The following is a 20766-nucleotide window of genomic DNA, read 5'->3' as shown; positions in this document are numbered from 1 at the left end:
TATCTTCCATAAATCATTGTCAAACTATGTACTGTATCAGCTTAAATGAACAAGCAAACATCCTTGAAGTGCTAAAAGATAAATTAGCTTCAAACAGGAAACAAATTAACAAGTAAGCTTCACCTCAATAAATGAGGGTTGAAAAAGCACTCAACATGTCCATACTGGGTTCACTGTGTTAGTCCACAAGCCCTGAAAAAAGGATGGAACACTTCTAGACATAGTCTGGTAGTCTACAGAGCTTTCCAGATATGTTTGTACTCAGGCATCTGAGGTGTGCATTGCCTCCTTGCTTGCGTGGCAGAGCGATGGCTTCTCAGCCATGTTGTGACGTACTTCCTTGGCTCAAAAAGTGTTACAGGGGGCCCATTGATGCTGATCATCATCAAATTACTTACATTTGACAACAACAGTGTCGATCTCTTGTCTGTGCATATATTGTTCATGAGACTGAAGCCCCTTTCACACTCAGCAGTGCTGCAAGGGATGGTCTGCATGCATCGTATGAGAGGCTTTAAGCTTTCAGGCTCACTGTCTGGGTGCTCAAGGAAATCTCTCATACCATTAACTGCTTGCTCTTCACCTAGATTGAACCGCCTGCAGAGTCGTTTCACTTGTGCCTCACCATGCCGTATGCCAGGGGTTGATGGCCAGTTGCCTGTATCCAGAACACTGAGATCATGAAGCATTTCACCATCAAATGAGAGGCGCTTCTCCAAGTTGTTGATCAGACTTTGTAGGAATTGTTTTGCATTGATTGGTGTGAGCTTTGCATTTGACTCCAAGGGAACAGATCCTAAATGTCCCAAAGCTTGTGCAGTCAGTGCCTCCTCTAATTTCTCTCCTTGGGTATATTTGAATGATGCCAGCACTCTGATGGTGCGCTTTAGAAGATGGTCTGCTCTCAAGAGTGTGACAGAATGGGCCTGGAGTTGCTGAGACAAGTTTGCAAGTTCAGACAGTGCATCAAACATGAGTCCGAGGTCACACAGGAATTCCTTGCTTTGCATTCGACGTGCCAGACCTCTATACGTTTGTCTCTCTTTGCTGCTTCTTATTTGGTCGCCTGCAGCATTTTCAAAGTGTCTATTGAGTGCTTCATATGATGTCCACACAGCCTTTACAGAACGGAAACTGCTGGCCACCCATCGCGTACTTAAAACTCTGCCAATTTTCAGGACTTGCGAGCCCACTTCTTGTGCTGCTTCCAGAAGCTCTCGTGAATTTGTATTGGACTGACTGTAGAGATTGTGGATCTTCTCTAGGAACACTTTGAAGTGGTTGACTGCCTGAACCTCATCCACAGCATCAGATACAGCCAGTTCCAAACGGTGGTTCATGCAGTGCCATGTGAAGAGGTTAGGGTACCTTGCTGTCAGCCTGGTTGCTACACCAGAGTTCTTGCCTAACATGACACTGGCTCCATCAGAAACAAATGAGACCCAGTTCTTTTGAAGCCACTCTTCAGTGAAGCCTGCAGTGTCCAAACAGTTCAGCAGAGCTCCTTCTATATCCTTTGCCCTTTGGCTCTCCAGCTCAACCAGCTCCAGGAACAAAAATTCAGGAGTAGCTCCATCCACTGAGGCTTTCAAGTTGACAATCATTGCAGATTTGTGGCTGATAGATGTAGCCTCGTCAATGAGAACAGACAACTTGCTAGAAGACGTCACAATACTGTGAACTATTTTTTTCTGCATCTCTTCTGCTATGTGTTCTACAATTTTTGTGGAACTGTACCTTGAGTGCAGACTAGTGCCCATGTTGGCACCATTTTTTTCCTGAAGCTCAATGAGACTATCATGGTCAGTAAAAGGTCGGTTCATCTTCGCAATATAGTATGCTGTTCTGAATACAGAATCTGTCTCTGCAAACAAAGTCTCTGACACAGCTCTGACCAAATTTCCAACTAAATCCTGTCCACCCTTCTCCGTGAGCTCCTGGGCTATTTTGTGTGCTCTGGACGTCTCATGTCGTCTAATCTTGTTTCTCAAAGAGGCCAGAGATGTTGATCTACTTGAATCTGAGGACTGGATCTTAAAGTGCACCCACTCCTCAGACATAGACACTCGTTGTTCTGTGAGGACACCTGTTGATTTTGTTGCGCTGCAAAGAGCACAACCTGGAAATAAACAAAACCATGACTAATTAGCATAATACACGTTTTTACCAATAACATCTGCAGAAAAGAGCCAAGATTTACAAAAGTATTTAATAAACTGCTTACAATATTTACATCATGGCTAACACATGCATGAAAAGCAGATAAATGGAGAAACATTTTCCACATTTCAATAGCTAATTATTTGACAACTACTGATAACTAACATATAGTAATGTAATGGTGCAAATGTTTTAAATGCACTTTTAACATGACCATGAATTAACTCTCATTTGCATAGTCATTGACTTTATGAATTTCTGTTGTTTAGATCAGCTTTCCTTTGCATATGTGTGCTGACATTCACCTAACTTTCTGTCCCTCCACTCTAACCAAGGATGCCTGTTCTTAAACTCCATAGCCTGACTTTCAGTCCACAAGGCTGGCCAGGAGCTCTCATCTGTGTCCGAAACAAGGAGATAATATAAACATTGTGTTCTGTTCAAGACACACACACACACACACACACACACACACACACACACACACACACACACACACACACACACACACACACACACACACACACACACACACACACACACACACACACACACACACACACACACACACACACACACACACACACACACACACACACACACACACACACACACACACACACACACACACACACACACACACACACACACACACACACACACACACACACACACACACACACACACACACACACACAGTATCTCGCTCTCTTTCTCTTCCATTGATCCACCACACTAACGTTAATCAAGTTAGCTAGCAAGATAGCTACAGTTACGTTAATGATAACCATGCTAATTTCACTTACCAGGTACATTTGCGGTAGCGCCGGGCTCGTTCTCTGTCACCTTTAGGACAGCCGCCTGACCTGGCTCTTCTTCTATAGTGGTAATAGGGGAACACTTCGAAAAACATTGAAATATTGTTGTCTGTTTTCGTTTCATGTTTGCTTCCTGTTTAGCGCTTGAATGGTGGACGGATCAAATTCTGATAACGTTAAAGAAAGGTGGGGTTTGTCATAGCCGAACAAAGTATGTTGCTGTTGCTTAGCAACAGGCCACGGGCGACAGAAGCCCCAGATATCCAAAAGTATTAACACAGAAGGGGCGAAAGCGTGAAAGCGCAGTCACAAAATGATGTTGTTACGTATCATCGCTCATTTTTAAGAGGGTATACGGAAATCACTGGCATTTTCTAGTGGGTATACGGCGTATACCAGCGTATCACGTAGACTACACCACTGAGTGTAAGGCAGCCAGAACAGGAGTAATGTGGTCCCTTTTCCTAACTCTGGTTCGTGCACGAGCTGCAGTGTTTTGAATCAGCTGAAGTGACTTGACTGACTTCTTGGTACACTATATATATTTTACAGGAGCATTGTTGAAATTCATAGGTCGAACTAAGCATGCAGAACCACAAGTCAAGAGGACAGAGGAGCCAGGGTGAGGCAGAAGAAATAAGTTTAACTCTTTAACTATCAGTTAAAGAGTTAAAATCCTGAAATTAATTTGATATTTGATATTTTTGATCAGGACTGAAGTTGATTGAAAGATTTAACCCCAAGAAGTTTTAAAAAATATTAATCTGTTATCATTTTATAGCAGTTTTTGGAAGTGGACATTGTTGTCCCGAATGACTGAGTTTTTTTGTTTAATCTAATTTTGTGCAAAAACTAATAATGCAAAAAAAGTCAATTTTGTTGCTAATCTTTGACATATCCAAGAAAAAAGAGCCAGTCCCCAGATATGTATTTTATGGAAAATAACACATTTTCTCTGTTTCTATCATGAAAAACAACAGCGGTTTCATGTATTCAAAATGGCATTTAAAGGGTTAAAATCCTGAAAATGATTACATTTTTGATTAGGGCTGAAGTTTCTTTACAGATTGAACACAAAAGAGTTGTGAAAAAAACCTTTTAATATAATGTTTTCAACCCGGTATCACGGCAAGACGTGAACATGTGACGATTTACCATGCTGGGAGACGTGAAGATGTCACGAAAGGGACACCTAGTGGTTAAAGCACGTTATAGCATTTTATTATTTTATTATTTTTCACAAAAATGAAACCATCAATAGCAAAACCAGAATTAACTGTCATTAGCAAACCACTCAAATAAAAAGATCATAAGTGGTTTTGTTTTACATATATTTTAAGGATAATAATAGCAATGTAACACTGTCTATGACACTTATAACACTGATTTGAAAAACATACAGAAGAATTGTATTCACTGCCCTTAATAAAGTATTTAAATATACATTTCAGGTGTGCTGTTTTGTTTAGATAATTAACATCTGGAGCTCTTTTAATGTCCTTTTTGATTATTGTTACACCAGGTCTTGTCAAAACCTTTATTCCATATTCAATATCCATTACTAAACAAAACAGCAATTCTACTCCACTGCCATTCAGAGGTTAACCTGGTATTTTTACTCCACTATATTTATTTTAGTTACTTTGCAGATTCTGATTAATGATGTGGAATACAAACAACCAGGGGGGGGGGGGGGGGGGGGGGGGGGGGGGGCGCCAATGTAATTTACAGTCTCTTACAGTTTTTTACTCATTACTTTGAGAACAAAGATTATTCATTTAACCCTTTTAGAAGTGAAGTTATTGTCATTTGTTCGGGGAATGTCATTTTCGAGCCTGAGACCTGAAAAACAGGCTCAGGGTTGAACAGGTTAAATCAGGCTTTAGTTACACCTAAGTAAAATTCAGGGATGGTGATTGTCAAATGCCAACAATCAGGCGAGATATTTGATAGTTGGTGCTTGAGAAGACTAAACATTTATCTGCAGATCCCTATAAAGTATATTCATTACTCGTTATTCTCTACTAATAGTTAATTAAAGACTGTATAGAATGGCTATTTTGCATATCCCTTTCAAGATTTCAAGATGTTCTAAGGTTTATTGACATATGACATAATACTAACTAATAACTAAGTCAATAATGTGATTTAACCACTAGGCGGTGCACACAAGGTACACACAGCCATAATAACTTTGTATTATTAGTGTAAGACACTTATGTATAACATCTGAAGATGTGTAGCTTTATTCATGTTTTCACATAATTGTACAGGATATTGCTATATTATTTCACATGTTTTACCTCTAATATCTGATTTGTAAAATATCACAGACAGAAAGGTATATCCGTCATTTAACAGTAAGCTATTGAAATTCTGAATCCATAGTCGGTCTCCCATCACCCAAAACCCCTGACTATTCACTCAACTCAGTATTTACATTCTTACATTCAAAGGAAATCAGTAATATCTTTAAAAACTACAAGTCCTTTTCTATCAGCTGTGCACCGTTATGGTGTAAATATAACCTACGAAATATAATCTACCAATTGGATCAAATATGAAAGTCAACCGAATTAGTATTGATACTGCAACTGAAAAATTGAAGATGTTGTTTAATTGCTGATATATTTATGATCCACGTCACGTCAGTTCTTCCTGTTTGGCCAGAAGTCTTCTAATCAGGGTTAGAAGCATTCGGACCCAAGTAGAAGGAAGGAATGAGGCATTTGCGGTTTACAATGACAGAGAAGAGACTGCCATGTTTGGCTGTACTCAGCATTTAATCAAAACGCACTAAAGCTGTTGATCTTAATAAGTTTGTGAGGCGTTTTGCTGAACAAAATGGTAATCTCCGCATTCAGCTGTAATAGGCATGCCAACTTGATGTTCTGCTAACGGATGAGCATAAAAAGCTGTTAAGATGATGCAGACCCCCACAAGACCTTGTATGTGTATGCACACATACAAGGTCTTGTGGGGGTCTGCCCCCAAAAAACATGTTTAAGTCCTGAGAAAGTGAAATAAGACGGTATGTAAAACTACACAAAGTAAACCACTTTGATTTAACCAGGCCAGTAGGTAAGGACTTTCCACTGGATAATAACTTACTGCAGTGATGTATATGTTTTAGCTGAATACACGTTTTTTAACCCTAACTGGTGCAGTTAGTCACTTCTTTAATGTTTGTTCTTTCTGATATAAAGTCAAGGTTGTAACTGTTTGCAGTAAAGTTGTGGGGCGCTGAGCTGTTCCTTTGCATCTTTTGAATGTTGATACATGATAGTAATTACTTGTCTTTCAAATTTGAAGGAGGGTGAACAAGCATCTTGAGCAACATTCATTATTAACTCCTCCAAAAAATATAGTTTATTCAATAATAAATGAATATGTGAATCATAACAGTGATTGACAGCTGATAGGAATAATATGATGAATAAAATTATCATATTCATTCAGTCAAACATCGATGAGACAGTTAAATAATGTCACCTAATGTTATTGACTTAAAGTATTAATATTGTGGCTTTCCAAGTTAACATCGATTGATATGACTGCGATTAAATCAGCATACTTCTGCCAGGGAATGCCACCCCTCAAAATCTCCTGCCACCCTCTTGCCACCCCATGAATATTTTTCTAAATCAACCCTTGCGAGAGAGAGGGGAATAAATGGCAAGTCCTGTCTGTATAGGACAGAACAGAACATTAACCAAAAATCGCAATGGCAACATTTAAAGAAGAGTTGTTGAAATATCCGGACATGAAAACAAAGTGCCTCAAAAATTGAAGAAAAACATTTCTTAACCTCTTAAGCCCGAGGGTCCCCCCAGTGGACCCCTCCCACCGTTTTTTTACAAGACTATGTCTCAGGGCTTCTTAACATTTAAACTATTAATGTTCCATACCCTTTTAACGGTAAGAAACTCAGCTAACTGACAATATGAACCATTTTTAGCTAAAAGAAACACAAGAGTAATACCAAGCCTTTGAATTAGCATGGAGCGAAAAAATGCTAACTAATGCTAACGGACTTTTGCACAGCACTCACGGTAGAAATGCCCTTATTACTTATTGTAACTGCACAACCAAGATATCTGATTAAAGCTGAGACTCCACAGATTCCACACATGTAATGTCATCACTGTACAACCCCGAATTGCGGAGCTATCAGCCAGAAAAGAGAAAGTAAACAACATCCGGTTTCAAAAATATTACAATAATTACGTCTTACCTTTTTTGATTTGTGATCAAAAGTTGTGTTCAGCGGAATAAAAACGCCGCTCAAGGTTAATCCAATGTCTTTGTGTCACGTAGAAATGTTTACTGATAATCCATCATCATATTTATGGCAATATACTTGGTATAAAGTTTTGCCGTCCAGGCTTGTTGTACTTTCAGATATGCTTCACTTGCTTCTCTATTACGTCCGCAATGGTAATGTTTACGTGGATTTGGGAACTGCCCATCGATTCTATTGGATGTAATGGTTAAGAAAAAGGTGTAAATCACCCAAATCGACCAATGGGTTCCAGAGATATGGTCCTGCATAAAGTATAAAGAATGCCAGCCGGCGTAAGCACTTTACGCAGCAGACTTTACTTATTGTTTACTATGTAAGGAAGCAGGAATTGCAGGACCCAGAGCGCACGGAGCACAGAGCGGATAGCAGATAACGGAATTGCAGTTTTATTACTTATAGATTATCAGAACATTTCAAAGGGGACACAGTCACATTTGATATTAACCTATGGATTATCATCGTTTTATCGTTTTAATGCCATTGAAGACCAGTTTAGACCAGGCAAAGAGGAAGGTAAGCCATGTAAGCCTAGCGCATGTTAGTACCTAGCTCCACTTGTTTTGATGTACGTTTTTGTTGATAACGTTTGTTTGATAACGTGAGTTTGTATCTTTCAGTGTTGAGGTGGGCACCGTTAGATTCTGTGTCTTTACGGTCATAAACAATGTGTTGGATGTGCAGCTAGGATAAGTAATAAGGGAGCTAGGAGTGCAGTAATAGGTTAGCATTTTTCGCTCGGGCTAATTCAGAGGCTCACTGTTAGCATTGTGTGTTTTTTTTGGAAAAAAAAATGAAAAAGATCAGTTAAATGAGTTTTTTCCCGTTATATGGATATAAAATATTCATAGTTTATTAAATATTAAAGTTCCTTAGACGTTGTTTCCTGCAAATGACGCGATTTCGGGTCCGTGGGGCCTAAGAGGATAACAGAGTATATTTTTTATTTTATTTATTTTTTGATTTTTTTCACAACAGTTGTATTTGGATGGAATGAATACCTATAGTGATAATTCAAAGTAATACAATGATTTTTACAGTGAAAAAGTTCAAATGGAACTGATGGTTCCCAAATTACCCAGAGGTGAGTCCGCCTGGACTTTATTTTTCTAAACTTCTCTAAAAAGGTCAAATTTCAATTGTTTTGCATCAATCTTGATACAGGGTACTTATTATATATTATAGTTTGGATTCCTAACGCTTTTAGTCTACTAACCCATCATTCAAGGGTGGTTTTCACTATAAGTAATGTTTTTTTTTAGGCGGACATTAGAATGTACATGTTTTTACTATGTTCCATCTGAATTTAATTTAAAATAAAAACATATATATTGATTCTGACACTTCTACATCCAACTCACAGATGTAATCTTGCTTTGAGAGAAAATATTATTAATTTACCCCTTTTAGAAGTGAAGATATAGTCTTTGTTGTGTTAGTGGCATTTTCGAGCCTGAAACCTGAAAAACAGGCTCAGGGCTTAAGAGGTTAAAAGGTCAAACGAAACAGGTGCAAGGCTACATATAAATAGACTGTTGAAATACTAAATGTTTTCTCAAACAACAAAGGGTATTATGGAAGGTCTTAACGCACATCGAACATGTATCTCAAATGCAAATTATCTTTACTAGGCTCTAATTATCATAATAAGGCATACATAATATGGTTAATTTCTCCAGATAACGCTATGACTAAATGAATACATTAAATATAGACATTGAGGAAGCTTTAAGGTGATCTGAACGTTTCAGTTTTGCTCCCTTTTTAAGCTAAGCTCCAGTTTACAATCTGTTGCACACGGGGGCAGTAAACGTTTACACACAGGATGCCTTTGTATTGTCCTTCTACTTGACTACAAGTTATTGTGCACCATAGTGATCTAATGGAAGGAAACTTTTATGCACTGCTGGGGTTGTCTTACAACTAAGGCACACATTCACTAGGAATGCATGCAATATACCATACCGTTACTTTCCCTTTGGGACACATCACGGATCTTCCTTCCATTAGTCTTAGCGGGGTTGGCTGCAGTCCCAGCTCCTTGATTTCCACCAGTTCCTCCAAATCCACCAGATGCACAGGAGCCACAAGCTGCATCCTGTCCGCTGGCCTCTTTCCACCAAGAAGAAGAAGAAGAAGAAGAAGAAGAAGAAGAAGAAGAAGAAGAAGAAGAAGAAGAAGAAGAATTTTGATTTTTAAAACAAATTTTATTTGCATTTGTTTTAAACATACACCCACCCTGCAACAGAGTCGGAACAAAACTAAAACATTACACAATCAAATAAATAAACAGATTTTCATGACTACCAAATAAATATCATTTGAAAAGCGTTTTACCCATTTAAAAACATCCTCTTTTATACACTTTAAAAACAAAAACTACACCTATCCTTTAAAACTTCAATATGAGAGAGTCATTCTCCCCCAGCGAGCCTCACCCGGAAAGACACATCCAGTGTCTGAGTGGGACAAGTCAGAAACATGAACACCTGTCTCCGTAGAGATTGGACATGTTTTAACTTTTCATCTTTACACCCCAGAGCAACAGTGCGGAGATTACTGGCAAACTTACCGAACCGCTTCAGCTCCCGTTCCAGCGCCTCATTCGGGATGAATGGAGGAACGCCAGACACAGTGATCCGCGTGGACGGTGTCGCCAACGGCGAAACTTGGATATATTCCTCGTTTACCATTAATCCGCTCTCAATAAGTTCGGTTACATATTTCTGGTCTTTCAAAAAGACCACGACCGCTTTGTTCATGCGGGAAGCATAGGAGATGTTTACATGGCCTACCTGCTCCCCCACAGCCAGCAGCACCTGCTCCACTGTGCTTGCGGCCTGAGCCACCAAACGCACTCCGTGTCTCAGAGACACCGGCGGCGCCCCGAAGGACGCCATCCCAGCCACGAGGCAGGGAAAAACAAATTAACCGTACTTGGAAAGAGTACAAATATCCCCACGTAAGATCATACAGTGAAAGAAAACGATTGAAACAGAAACAAACGAACTAAAAGTGAAAATCCCTCTTCCCTCTTCAAAAACACACCTCCACCACAGAAGAAGAAGAAGAAGAAGAAGAAGAAGAATTTTGATTTTTAAAACAAATTTTATTTGCATTTGTTTTAAACATACACCCACCCTGCAACAGAGTCGGAACAAAACTAAAACATTACACAATCAAATAAATAAACAGATTTTCATGACTACCAAATAAATATCATTTGAAAAGCGTTTTACCCATTTAAAAACATCCTCTTTTATACACTTTAAAAACAAAAACTACACCTATCCTTTAAAACTTCAATATGAGAGAGTCATTCTCCCCCAGCGAGCACAGAACCCGCCCCACAGCCCACACATCCAGAAACCCCTGCAGGTGATTGATCAGCGTATAGTACGCATGCTCCACCCTCAGACGCGCTGCCACCAGCCCCCTCAAACAGAGCACTGCATCCGTCCATCCCACTCCAGCAAGTTGGTTCTTCCTACTTTTCCAGATTGCTAATTTTGCATTAGCAAACAAGAAATTCATCAACAGTAGGGTTTCCTTCTTTTTCAGGATGTATTTGGGGCCATGGACAAAAAGTGGTATGGAGAAAACCTCCCCGAACCCTTCCACCCACCCCTGTAACATTTTTTTAAGACCAGCCAATCTGGGACAGGACACGACTAAATGCTCCAATGTTTCTGCCATAAAACAGAACGGACAGCCTCCCCTTGTGCCTGGGTCAAAATGAGCTCTGTATTTGTTAGTGGCTATTGCACCGTGTATAATTCGCCATTGGATGTCAGCCATCCGTTTTTCAACCGGAGCTTTATACAGGATCCGCCAGCTGCCCTGAGGGGAAGAGCCCAAGCCAAACACATCCGTCCACCTCGACTCTCTGACGCCTGCAAGCGAGCCGAGGTTTAACACCTTTACGCAGCTAAGGTATAGCTTCTTCCCATTGCAGGCGCTGAACTTTGCAGGTGTTAGAGTCCCCAGTGATAGCAGGAGACCATCCTCCTCTCTCCATTCCCCCACCGCAGGACCCACACTCAAGGAAGGAAAAACATAATCATGTCCCTTTCTCCACTGGTCAGCCAGATCTGCATCCAGAGCAAAAGTCAGGTGGGATGGCGACAGCGACTGCCACACCTCATCTACCAGGTTCTCTAGAACTCGGGTTGATCGAATGCCCGTCACCTCAGCCAGTTTTTCCATGGAGACCCCCGTCAAATGGCCAAGTTTTACCACTCCCGCTTCAATGAACGCGTTCTTTAGGGTGGCTGAAGAGAAAAGGGTTCCAGAAAGAAAACCAGTGTCAAACAGTGGCTCCTCAAACAGCCACATCCCAGGGCGGGGGTCGGGTGGTCTGGTAAAACTCAGAATCTTCCAGGCATTGATGACTGAGCAGTAAAAAGGTGTAAGTCCAGTGATCTTGTACGCAGGGGCCTTCAGCAGAAACAGGTGTTTATCAAAACCAAAGCCCCCCGCCCTCCAGAGCAACAGCCGGGCCATAGGCAGCCAGCAGGGAGAGGCACCATACAGCAGCCGCTGAGCTGCCTGCAGTCTAAAAGCAGCAGTCCTTGCAGTAATGTCCACGAGGCCCTGCCCCCCCTCCGCCACGGGCAGGTACAGGACCGATGCTGGCACCCAGTGATGACCCGACCAGAAGAAATCCACGAGGAGCCGCTGCAGTTGTTTCATGAGGCCCGGCGGTGGGGTTAACACCTGGAGTCTGTGCCACAGAGACGAGGCAACCAGATTGTTGGCGACAAGAACTCTTCCCCTGTAGGACAGCTGGGGGAGCAGCCATTTCCATTTGGCTAATTTTGCTTGCACCTTTTCCAGCAATCCCTCCCAGTTCTGTGCCACCATGTCCTCGGACCCCAACCAAACTCCCAGGACTTTTAAACCCTTGTTTCCCCAGCTAAGGTTACCAGGAAGACTGGGCCTATTTTCAAAACTCCACTGACCTACCAAAACTGCCTCACTCTTCTCCCAATTAACTTTGGCTGAAGCAGCCTTCCTGTACAAAGCTAGACTGTCCTGTAGCTCCTGGATATCTCGCTGACCCTGGACAAAAACACTGACATCATCAGCATAAGCTGATACAACCACCGGGGGGGCCTGAGCTGACTCTGGCAGACACAGGCCCCTCAGCCGGTTTCTAAGTCTGCACAAAAGCGGCTCGATGGCAATACTATACAATAGGCCTGAGATAGGGCAGCCCTGCCTGATCCCCCTTTTAACTGGTACAGGTCTGCTCAGCCCTCCCCCCACCTTCACAACACAACATGCATCACTGTACAAACACTTCACCCAGGACAAAAAATGCTCCCCAACACCAAAAGCCTGCAAAGTGGCAGCCAGAAACGTGTGATCCACACGATCAAACGCCTTCTCCTGGTCAATAGAAATAATACCAACATTTATATTATACAGTTTACAAACATCAAAAGTGTCTCTCATCAAAAACAAATTGTCCACAATTGATCTGCCAGGGATGCAATATGTCTGATCAGGACCGATAAGAAGTTCGATAAAAACCTTCAGTCTGTTAGCTAAGACCTTTGACAGTATCTTATAGTCCGTACATAGGAGAGCCACAGGTCTCCAGTTCTTCAGCAGGGTTAGGTCTCCTTTCTTAGGCAACAGTGAAATCACTGCACGCCTACAGGAAGCTGGAAGAGTCCCTTTCCCAAAGGACTCCATCAACACTTCTAGCAAGTCATGTCCCAGAATACTCCAGAAATGTTTAAAAAAGTCTGCAGGTAAACCGTCTATGCCGGGAGCCTTGCCGGAGGCCATCTGTGTCACCGCAGAGGTCAGTTCCTCCAGCGTAATGTCAGAGCCCAGGGTGTCACTTTCGGCTGGACTCAGCTGTGGAAGACCCTGAAGAAGTTCATCAGCAGCTTCCACGTCACAACCCTCAGCTTTGAACAGGTCTGTGTAGAAGGACACTGCATGCCTCCTCATCTCAGCAGGCTCAGAGGTGACCTGTCCATCAGGAAGACGCAGACATACCATCTGCTTCCTTTGGCCCACAGACCTCTCCAGGTTGAAGAAGAAGGTGGTTGGTGCATCAATGTCTCTCATGGAAATGAAACGGGCTCTGATCAGGGCTCCCTTGGCCTTCTCCTGAAGAAAACAGTTAAGCTGTTGTTGTTTTAGGAGGGACTGTTCTATATTTCGAGCAGACACACTCTCTAACTCTCTGATCTCCCTCTCTAACTGCTCTATAGCTCTCCTAATGTTTGCAGTGGAGTAGGCTGTATACTGTTGGCAGAACACTCTAATCTGAGCCTTTCCTACCTCCCACCACTGACTCAGGGAGGGAAAAGACTCTTTCTTTGATTTCCAGTTGATCCAAAAGAATTTAAAATTCTCACAAAAAGTCAAATCTTGTAAAATTTTAACATTAAACTGCCAGAACGATCTCGGCTTCTCTGTGTTGGATAAAACTAAATCTAAAGAAACTAGCTGATGGTCTGTGAAACCAACCGGTTGGATGTGACAGTTCACTGCACGAGTAATAGAAGAAGCAGACATGTAAAATCTGTCTAGCCTGGCTGCACTGACGCCCCCATCTAGCATTCTCATCCAGGTGTATTGTTTAACAGAGGGGTGTTTCATCCTCCACACATCCACTAAGTCAGCCTCTCTCATCACCTGTGACAGTAAAAGGGACGACTGAGGATGCGGCTCCCGTCCTATTCTGTCTAAAGTGACATTAGTGCAAGCGTTCCAGTCCCCCCCCAGTATCACACACTCCCCCTGTACACTAGTGTCCAACTCATCTTTTAATAACTGAAACACAGATACACGTGCAGGGCCCTGATTGGGTGCATAAACATTAATAAAAGTGAAAAAGAACTCTAACAGTTCCACTTTCACCATCAAGGCTCTACCTGCCACTATCTCTGTGCTGGATACGATCTTAACATTTAGAGAGGGGGAGAAAAAAACAGCTACTCCAGCACTGAGGTTTGAGCCATGACTGAGTACATACTGACCCCCCCACCACATCCCCCAGTCCGTCTCATCCAGGCTATCACTGTGCGTTTCCTGCAGAAATATCACATCTAATTTTTTCTGATTAAAGACCTCCAGCACTAAAGCTCTTTTCTGTGCACTTCTACCCCCGTTAATGTTTAAAGAAGCAACCCTTAACGCCTGCATCAGAGGAAGGAGATAGAGAAAAATAACAGACAGGTACACACAGCAGAGAGGAGACACCCAGTGTTGCATGATCATGTTGACATTATTTAGACCTTTTCAGTTTCCCCCCTTTTTTGCTTCCTTTCGGAACTTTTCTCATATTAGTTACATGCTTCCTGAGACGATAGCGTTTCTTTTCATCCAGCAGGTCTAACCCTACAACTTTCTGAAGAGTGCTCACTGTGTGAAGAAACTTGTTAGTGTCAGGGAAAAACTCTCTCACTTCCACTGCCTTGCCAAAGGACTCATCTAAAAAGACATTAATCTCTTCCAAAGAATATATCTCTGCGTTATGAGAGAGACTATCTGCAACTGAAACACAGTCAGAATCCCCCTCACCGTCTGTGTCCATCTCTGTCACCTCATTAATGTCTGCAGCCTGTTGAAGCTCTGTTTGCCTCCCAGAACCAGACGGCAGCTCCTGCTGTGTGCCAACAGCCTCCACCTGTCCCACAGCCCCGGTCCTCACCTGTCCCGCTACATCATCTCCCACCCGTTTACCTGTTTCCACATGTTCTCCTCTCACACTCACCACCTTCTCTACAATCCCCGTTTCATCTCTCCCGATATTCATCTCTACTTCATCCGCAGCCCCTGGGGCCCCGGCGGGTGCAACAGCAGCCCCCGCGACACCGGGCTCCGCGGCCGCCGACCCAGCGGCCCCGGCCGCCCCAGCGACTGGCTCGGTGGCCCCGGGCTCGGCGGCCACGGGCTCGGCGGCCACGGGCTCCGCCGCCACGGGCTCGGCGGCCTCGGGCTCGGCGGCCCCGGGCTCGGCCGCACCCGGCGGAGCGGCGTGCCGTCTCTGTGGACATGCAACACGTTTGTGACCCGACTCCCCGCACTCAAAACACTTTACGTTCCCTGAGCTCGCATAAACCATATAAAACCCCTCTTCATGCCTCACCCGGAAAGACACATCCAGTGTCTGAGTGGGACAAGTCAGAAACATGAACACCTGTCTCCGTAGAGATTGGACATGTTTTAACTTTTCATCTTTACACCCCAGAGCAACAGTGCGGAGATTACTGGCAAACTTACCGAACCGCTTCAGCTCCCGTTCCAGCGCCTCATTCGGGATGAATGGAGGAACGCCAGACACAGTGATCCGCGTGGACGGTGTCGCCAACGGCGAAACTTGGATATATTCCTCGTTTACCATTAATCCGCTCTCAATAAGTTCGGTTACATATTTCTGGTCTTTCAAAAAGACCACGACCGCTTTGTTCATGCGGGAAGCATAGGAGATGTTTACATGGCCTACCTGCTCCCCCACAGCCAGCAGCACCTGCTCCACTGTTCTTGCGGCCTGAGCCACCAAACGCACTCCGTGTCTCAGAGACACCGGCGGCGCCCCGAAGGACGCCATCCCAGCCACGAGGCACGGAAAAACAAATTAACCGTACTTGGAAAGAGTACAAATATCCCCACGTAAGATCATACAGTGAAAGAAAACGATTGAAACAGAAACAAACGAACTAAAAGTGAAAATCCCTCTTCCCTCTTCAAAAACACACCTCCACCACAGAAGAAGAAGAAGAAGAAGAAGAAGAAGATGATTTTTTTTTATTTTTTAAACAAATTTTATTTGCATTTGTTTTAAACATACACCCACTCTGCACAAGAGTCGGAACAAAACTAAAACATTACACAATCAAATAAATAAACAGATTTTCATGACTACCAAATAAATATCATTTGAAAAGCGTTTTACCCATTTAAAAACATCCTCTTTTACACACTTTAAAAACAAAAACTACACCTATCCTTTAAAACTTCAATATGAGAGAGTCATTCTCCCCCAGCGAGCACAGAACCCGCCCCACAGCCCACACATCCAGAAACCCCTGCAGGTGATTGATCAGCGTATAGTACGCATGCTCCACCCTCAGACGCGCTGCCACCAGCCCCCTCAGACAGAGCACTGCATCCGTCCATCCCACTCCAGCAAGTTGGTTCTTCCTACTTTTCCAGATTGCTAATTTTGCATTAGCAAACAAGAAATTCATCAACAGTAGGGTTTCCTTCTTTTTCAGGATGTATTTGGGGCCATGGACAAAGAGTGGTATGGAGAAAACCTCCCCGAACCCTTCCACCCACCCCTGTAACATTTTTTTAAGACCAGCCAATCTGGGACAGGACACGACTAAATGCTCCAATGTTTCTGCCATAAAACAGAACGGACAGCCTCCCCTTGTGCCTGGGTCAAAATGAGCTCTGTATTTGTTAGTGGCTATTGCACCGTGTATAATTCTCCATTGGATGTCAGCCATCCGTTTTTCAACCGGAGATTTATACAGGATCCGCCAGCTGCCCTGAGGGGAAGAGCCCAAGCCAAACACATCCGTCCACCTCGACTCTCTGACGCCTGCAAGCGAGCTGAGGTTTAACACCTTTACACAGCTAAGGTATAGCTTCTTCCCATTGCAGGCGCTGAACGTTCCAAGTGTTAGAGTCCCCAGTGATAGCAGGAGACCATCCTCCTCTCTCCATTCCCCCACCGCAGGACCCACACTCAAGGCAGGAAAAACATACTCATGTCCCTTTCTCCACTGGTCAGCCAGATCTGCATCCAGAGCAAAGTCCGGTGGGATGGCGACAGCGACTGCCACACCTCATCTACCAGGTTCTCCAGAACTCGGGTTGATCGAATGCCCGTCACCTCAGCCAGTGTTTCCATGGAGACCCCCGTCAAATGGCCAAGTTTTACCACTCCCGCTTCAATGAATGCGTTCTTTAGGGTGGCTGAAGAGAAAAGGGTTCCAGAAAGAAAACCAGTGTCAAACAGTGGCTCCTCAAACAGCCACATCCCAGGCCGGGGGTCGGGTGGTCTGGTAAAACTCAGAATCTTCCAGGCATTGATGACTGAGCAGTAAAAAGGTGTAAGTCCAGTGATCTTGTACGCAGGGGCCTTCAGCAGAAACAGGTGTTTATCAAAACCAAAGCCCCCCGCCCTCCAGAGCAACAGTCGGGCCATAGCCAGCCAGCAGGGAGAGGCACCATACAGCAGCCGCTGAGCTGCCTGCAGTCTAAAAGCAGCAGTCCTTGCAGTAATGTCCACGAGGCCCTGCCCCCCCTCCGCCACAGGCAGGTACAGGACCGATGCTGGCACCCAGTGATGACCCGACCAGAAGAAATCCACGAGGAGCCGCTGCAGTTGTTTCATGAGGCCCGGCGGTGGGGTTAACACCTGCAGTCTGTGCCACAGAGACGAGGCAACCAGATTGTTGGCGACAAGAACTCTTCCCCTGTAGGACAGCTGGGGGAGCAGCCATTTCCATTTGGCTAATTTTGCTTGCACCTTTTCCAGCAATCCCTCCCAGTTCTGTGCCACCATGTCCTCGGACCCCAACCAAACTCCCAGGACTTTTAAACCCTTGTTTCCCCAGCTAAGGTTACCAGGAAGACTGGGCCTATTTTCAAGACTCCACTGACCTACCAAAACTGCCTCACTCTTCTCCCAATTAACTTTGGCTGAAGCAGCCTTCCTGTACAAAGCTAGACTGTCCTGTAGCTCCTGGATATCTCGCTGACCCTGGACAAAAACACTGACATCATCAGCATAAGCTGATACAACCACCGGGGGGGCCTGAGCTGACTCTGGCAGACACAGGCCCCTCAGCCGGTTTCTAAGTCTGCACAAAAGCGGCTCGATGGCAATACTATATAATAGGCCTGAGATAGGGCAGCCCTGCCTGATCCCCCTTTTAACTGGTACAGGTCTGCTCAGCCCTCCCCCCACCTTCACAACACAACATGCATCACTGTACAAACACTTCACCCAGGACAGAAAATGCTCCCCAACACCAAAAGCCTACAATGTGGCAGCCAGAAAAGTGTGATCCACACGATCAAACGCCTTCTCCTGGTCAATAGAAATAATACCAACATTTATATCATACAGTTTGCAAACATCAAAAGTGTCTCTCATCAAAAACAAATTGTCCACAATTGATCTGCCAGGGATGCAATATGTCTGATCAGGACCGATAAGAAGTTCGATAAAAACCTTCAGTCTGATAGCTAAGACCTTTGACAGTATCTTATAGTCCGTACAGAGGAGAGCCACAGGTCTCCAGTTCTTCAGCAGGGTTAGATCTCCTTTCTTAGGCAACAGTGAGATCACTGCACGCCTACAGGAAGCTGGAAGAGTCCCTTTCCCAAAGGACTCCATCAATACTTCTAGTAAGTCATGTCCCAGAATACTCCAGAAATGTTTAAAAAAGTCTGCAGGTAAACCGTCTATGCCGGGAGCCTTGCCGGAGGCCATCTGTGTCACTGCAGGGGTCAGTTCCTCCAGCGTAATGTCAGAGCCCAGGGTGTCACTTTCGGCTGGACTCAGCTGTGGAAGACCCTGAAGAAGTTCATCAGCAGCTTCCACGTCACAACCTTCAGCTTTGAACAGGTCTGTGTAGAAGGACACTGCATGCCTCCTCATCTCAGCAGGCTCAGAGGTTACCTGTCCATCAGGGAGACGCAGACATACCATCGGCTTCCTTTGGCCCACAGACCTCTCCAGGTTGAAGAAGAAGGTGGTTGGTGCATCAATGTCTCTCATGGAAGTGAAACGGGCTCTGATCAGGGCTCCCTTGGCCTTCTCCTGAAGAAAACAGTTAAGCTGTTGTTGTTTTAGGAGGGACTGTTCTATATTTCGAGCAGACACACTCTCTAACTCTCTGATCTCCCTCTCTAACTGCTCTATAGCTCTCCTAATGTTTGCAGTGGAGTAGGCTGTATACTGTTGGCAGAACACTCTAATCTGAGCCTTTCCTACCTCCCACCACTGACTCAGGGAGGGAAAAGACTCTTTCTTTGATTTCCAGTTGATCCAAAAGAATTTAAAATTCTCACAAAAAGTCAAATCTTGTAAAATTGTAACATTAAACTGCCAGAACGATCTCGGCTTCTCTGTGTTGGATAAAACTAAATCTAAAGAAACTAGCTGATGGTCTGTGAAACCAACCGGTTGGATGTGACAGTTCACTGCACGAGTAATACAAGAAGCAGACATGTAAAATCTGTCTAGCCTGGCTGCACTGACGCCCCCATCTAGCATTCTCATCCAGGTGTATTGTTTAACAGAGGGGTGTTTCATCCTCCACACATCCACTAAGTCAGCCTCTCTCATCACCTGTGACAGTAAAAGGGACGACTGAGGATGCGGCTTCCCGTCCTATTCTGTCTAAAGTGACATTAGTGCAAGCGTCCAGTCCCCCCCCAGTATCACACACTCCCCCTGTACACTAGTGTCCAACTCATCTTTTAATAACTGAAACACAGATACACGTGCAGGGCCCTGATTGGGTGCATAAACATTAATAAAAGTGAAAAAAAACTCTAACAGTTCCACCTTCACCATCAAGGCTCTACCTGCCACTATCTCTGTGCTGGATACAATCTTAACATTTAGAGAGGGGGAGGAAAAAACAGCTACCTCCAGCACTGAGGTTTTGAGCCATGCTGAGTACATACTGACCCCCCCCACCACATTCCCCAGTCCGTCTCATTCAGGCTATCACTGTGCGTTTCCTGCAGAAATATCACATCTAATTTTTTCTGATTAAAGACCTCCAGCACTAAAGCTCTTTTCTGTGCACTTCTACCCCCGTTAATGTTTAAAGAAGCAACCCTTAAAGCCTGCATCAGAGGAAGGAGATAGAGAAAAATACAGACAGGTACACACAGCAGAGAGGAGACACCCAGTGTTTGCATGATCATGTTGACATTATTTAGACCTTTTCAGTTTCCCCCCTTTTTTGCTTCCTTTCGGAACTTTTCTCATATTAGTTCACATGCTTCCTGAGACTATAGCGTTCTCTTTTCATCCAGCAGGTCTAACCCTACAACTTTCTGAAGAGTGCTCACTGTGTGAAGAAACTTGTTAGTGTCAGGGAAAAACTCTCTCACTTCCACTGCCTTGCCAAAGGACTCATCTAAAAAGACATTAATTTCTTCCAAAGAATATATCTCTGCGTTATGAGAGAGACTATCTGCAATTGAAACACAGTCAGAATCCCCCTCACCGTCTGTGTCCATCTCTGTCACCTCATTAATGTCTGCAGCCTGTTGAAGCTCTGTTTGCCTCCCAGAACCAGACGGCAGCTCCTGCTGCGTGCCAACAGCCTCCACCTGTCCTACAGCCCCGGTCCTCACCTGTCCCGCTACATCATCTCCCACCCGTTTACCTGTTTCCACATGTTCTCCTCTCACACTCACCACATTCTCTACAATCCCCGTTTCATCTATCCCGATATTCATCTCTACTTCATCCGCAGCCCCTGG

The 20766-nt window shown here is 44.1% G+C and overlaps 1 protein-coding gene across 1 annotated transcript; it reads right to left on the bottom strand.

Moving 5' to 3' along the window:
• Nucleotides 1-233: 233 nt before the first annotated feature.
• Nucleotides 234-10178, bottom strand: LOC139435701 (E3 SUMO-protein ligase KIAA1586-like). Its single transcript, XM_071206515.1, has 3 exons — nucleotides 9851-10178; nucleotides 2967-3038; nucleotides 234-2119 (listed from the first exon to the last, which is right to left on the bottom strand). The coding sequence occupies exons 1-3, from the start codon at nucleotides 10176-10178 to the stop codon at nucleotides 234-236; spliced, it is 2286 nt and encodes a 761-aa protein (XP_071062616.1).
• Nucleotides 10179-20766: the final 10588 nt, after the last annotated feature.

The sequence above is a fragment of the Pseudochaenichthys georgianus genome, chromosome 18 (genome assembly GCF_902827115.2).
Source record: "Pseudochaenichthys georgianus chromosome 18, fPseGeo1.2, whole genome shotgun sequence".
NCBI lineage: Eukaryota > Metazoa > Chordata > Actinopteri > Perciformes > Channichthyidae > Pseudochaenichthys > Pseudochaenichthys georgianus.
Note: the sequence above shows the minus strand (reverse complement) of the source record. Positions and strands in the feature narration are given on the sequence as shown.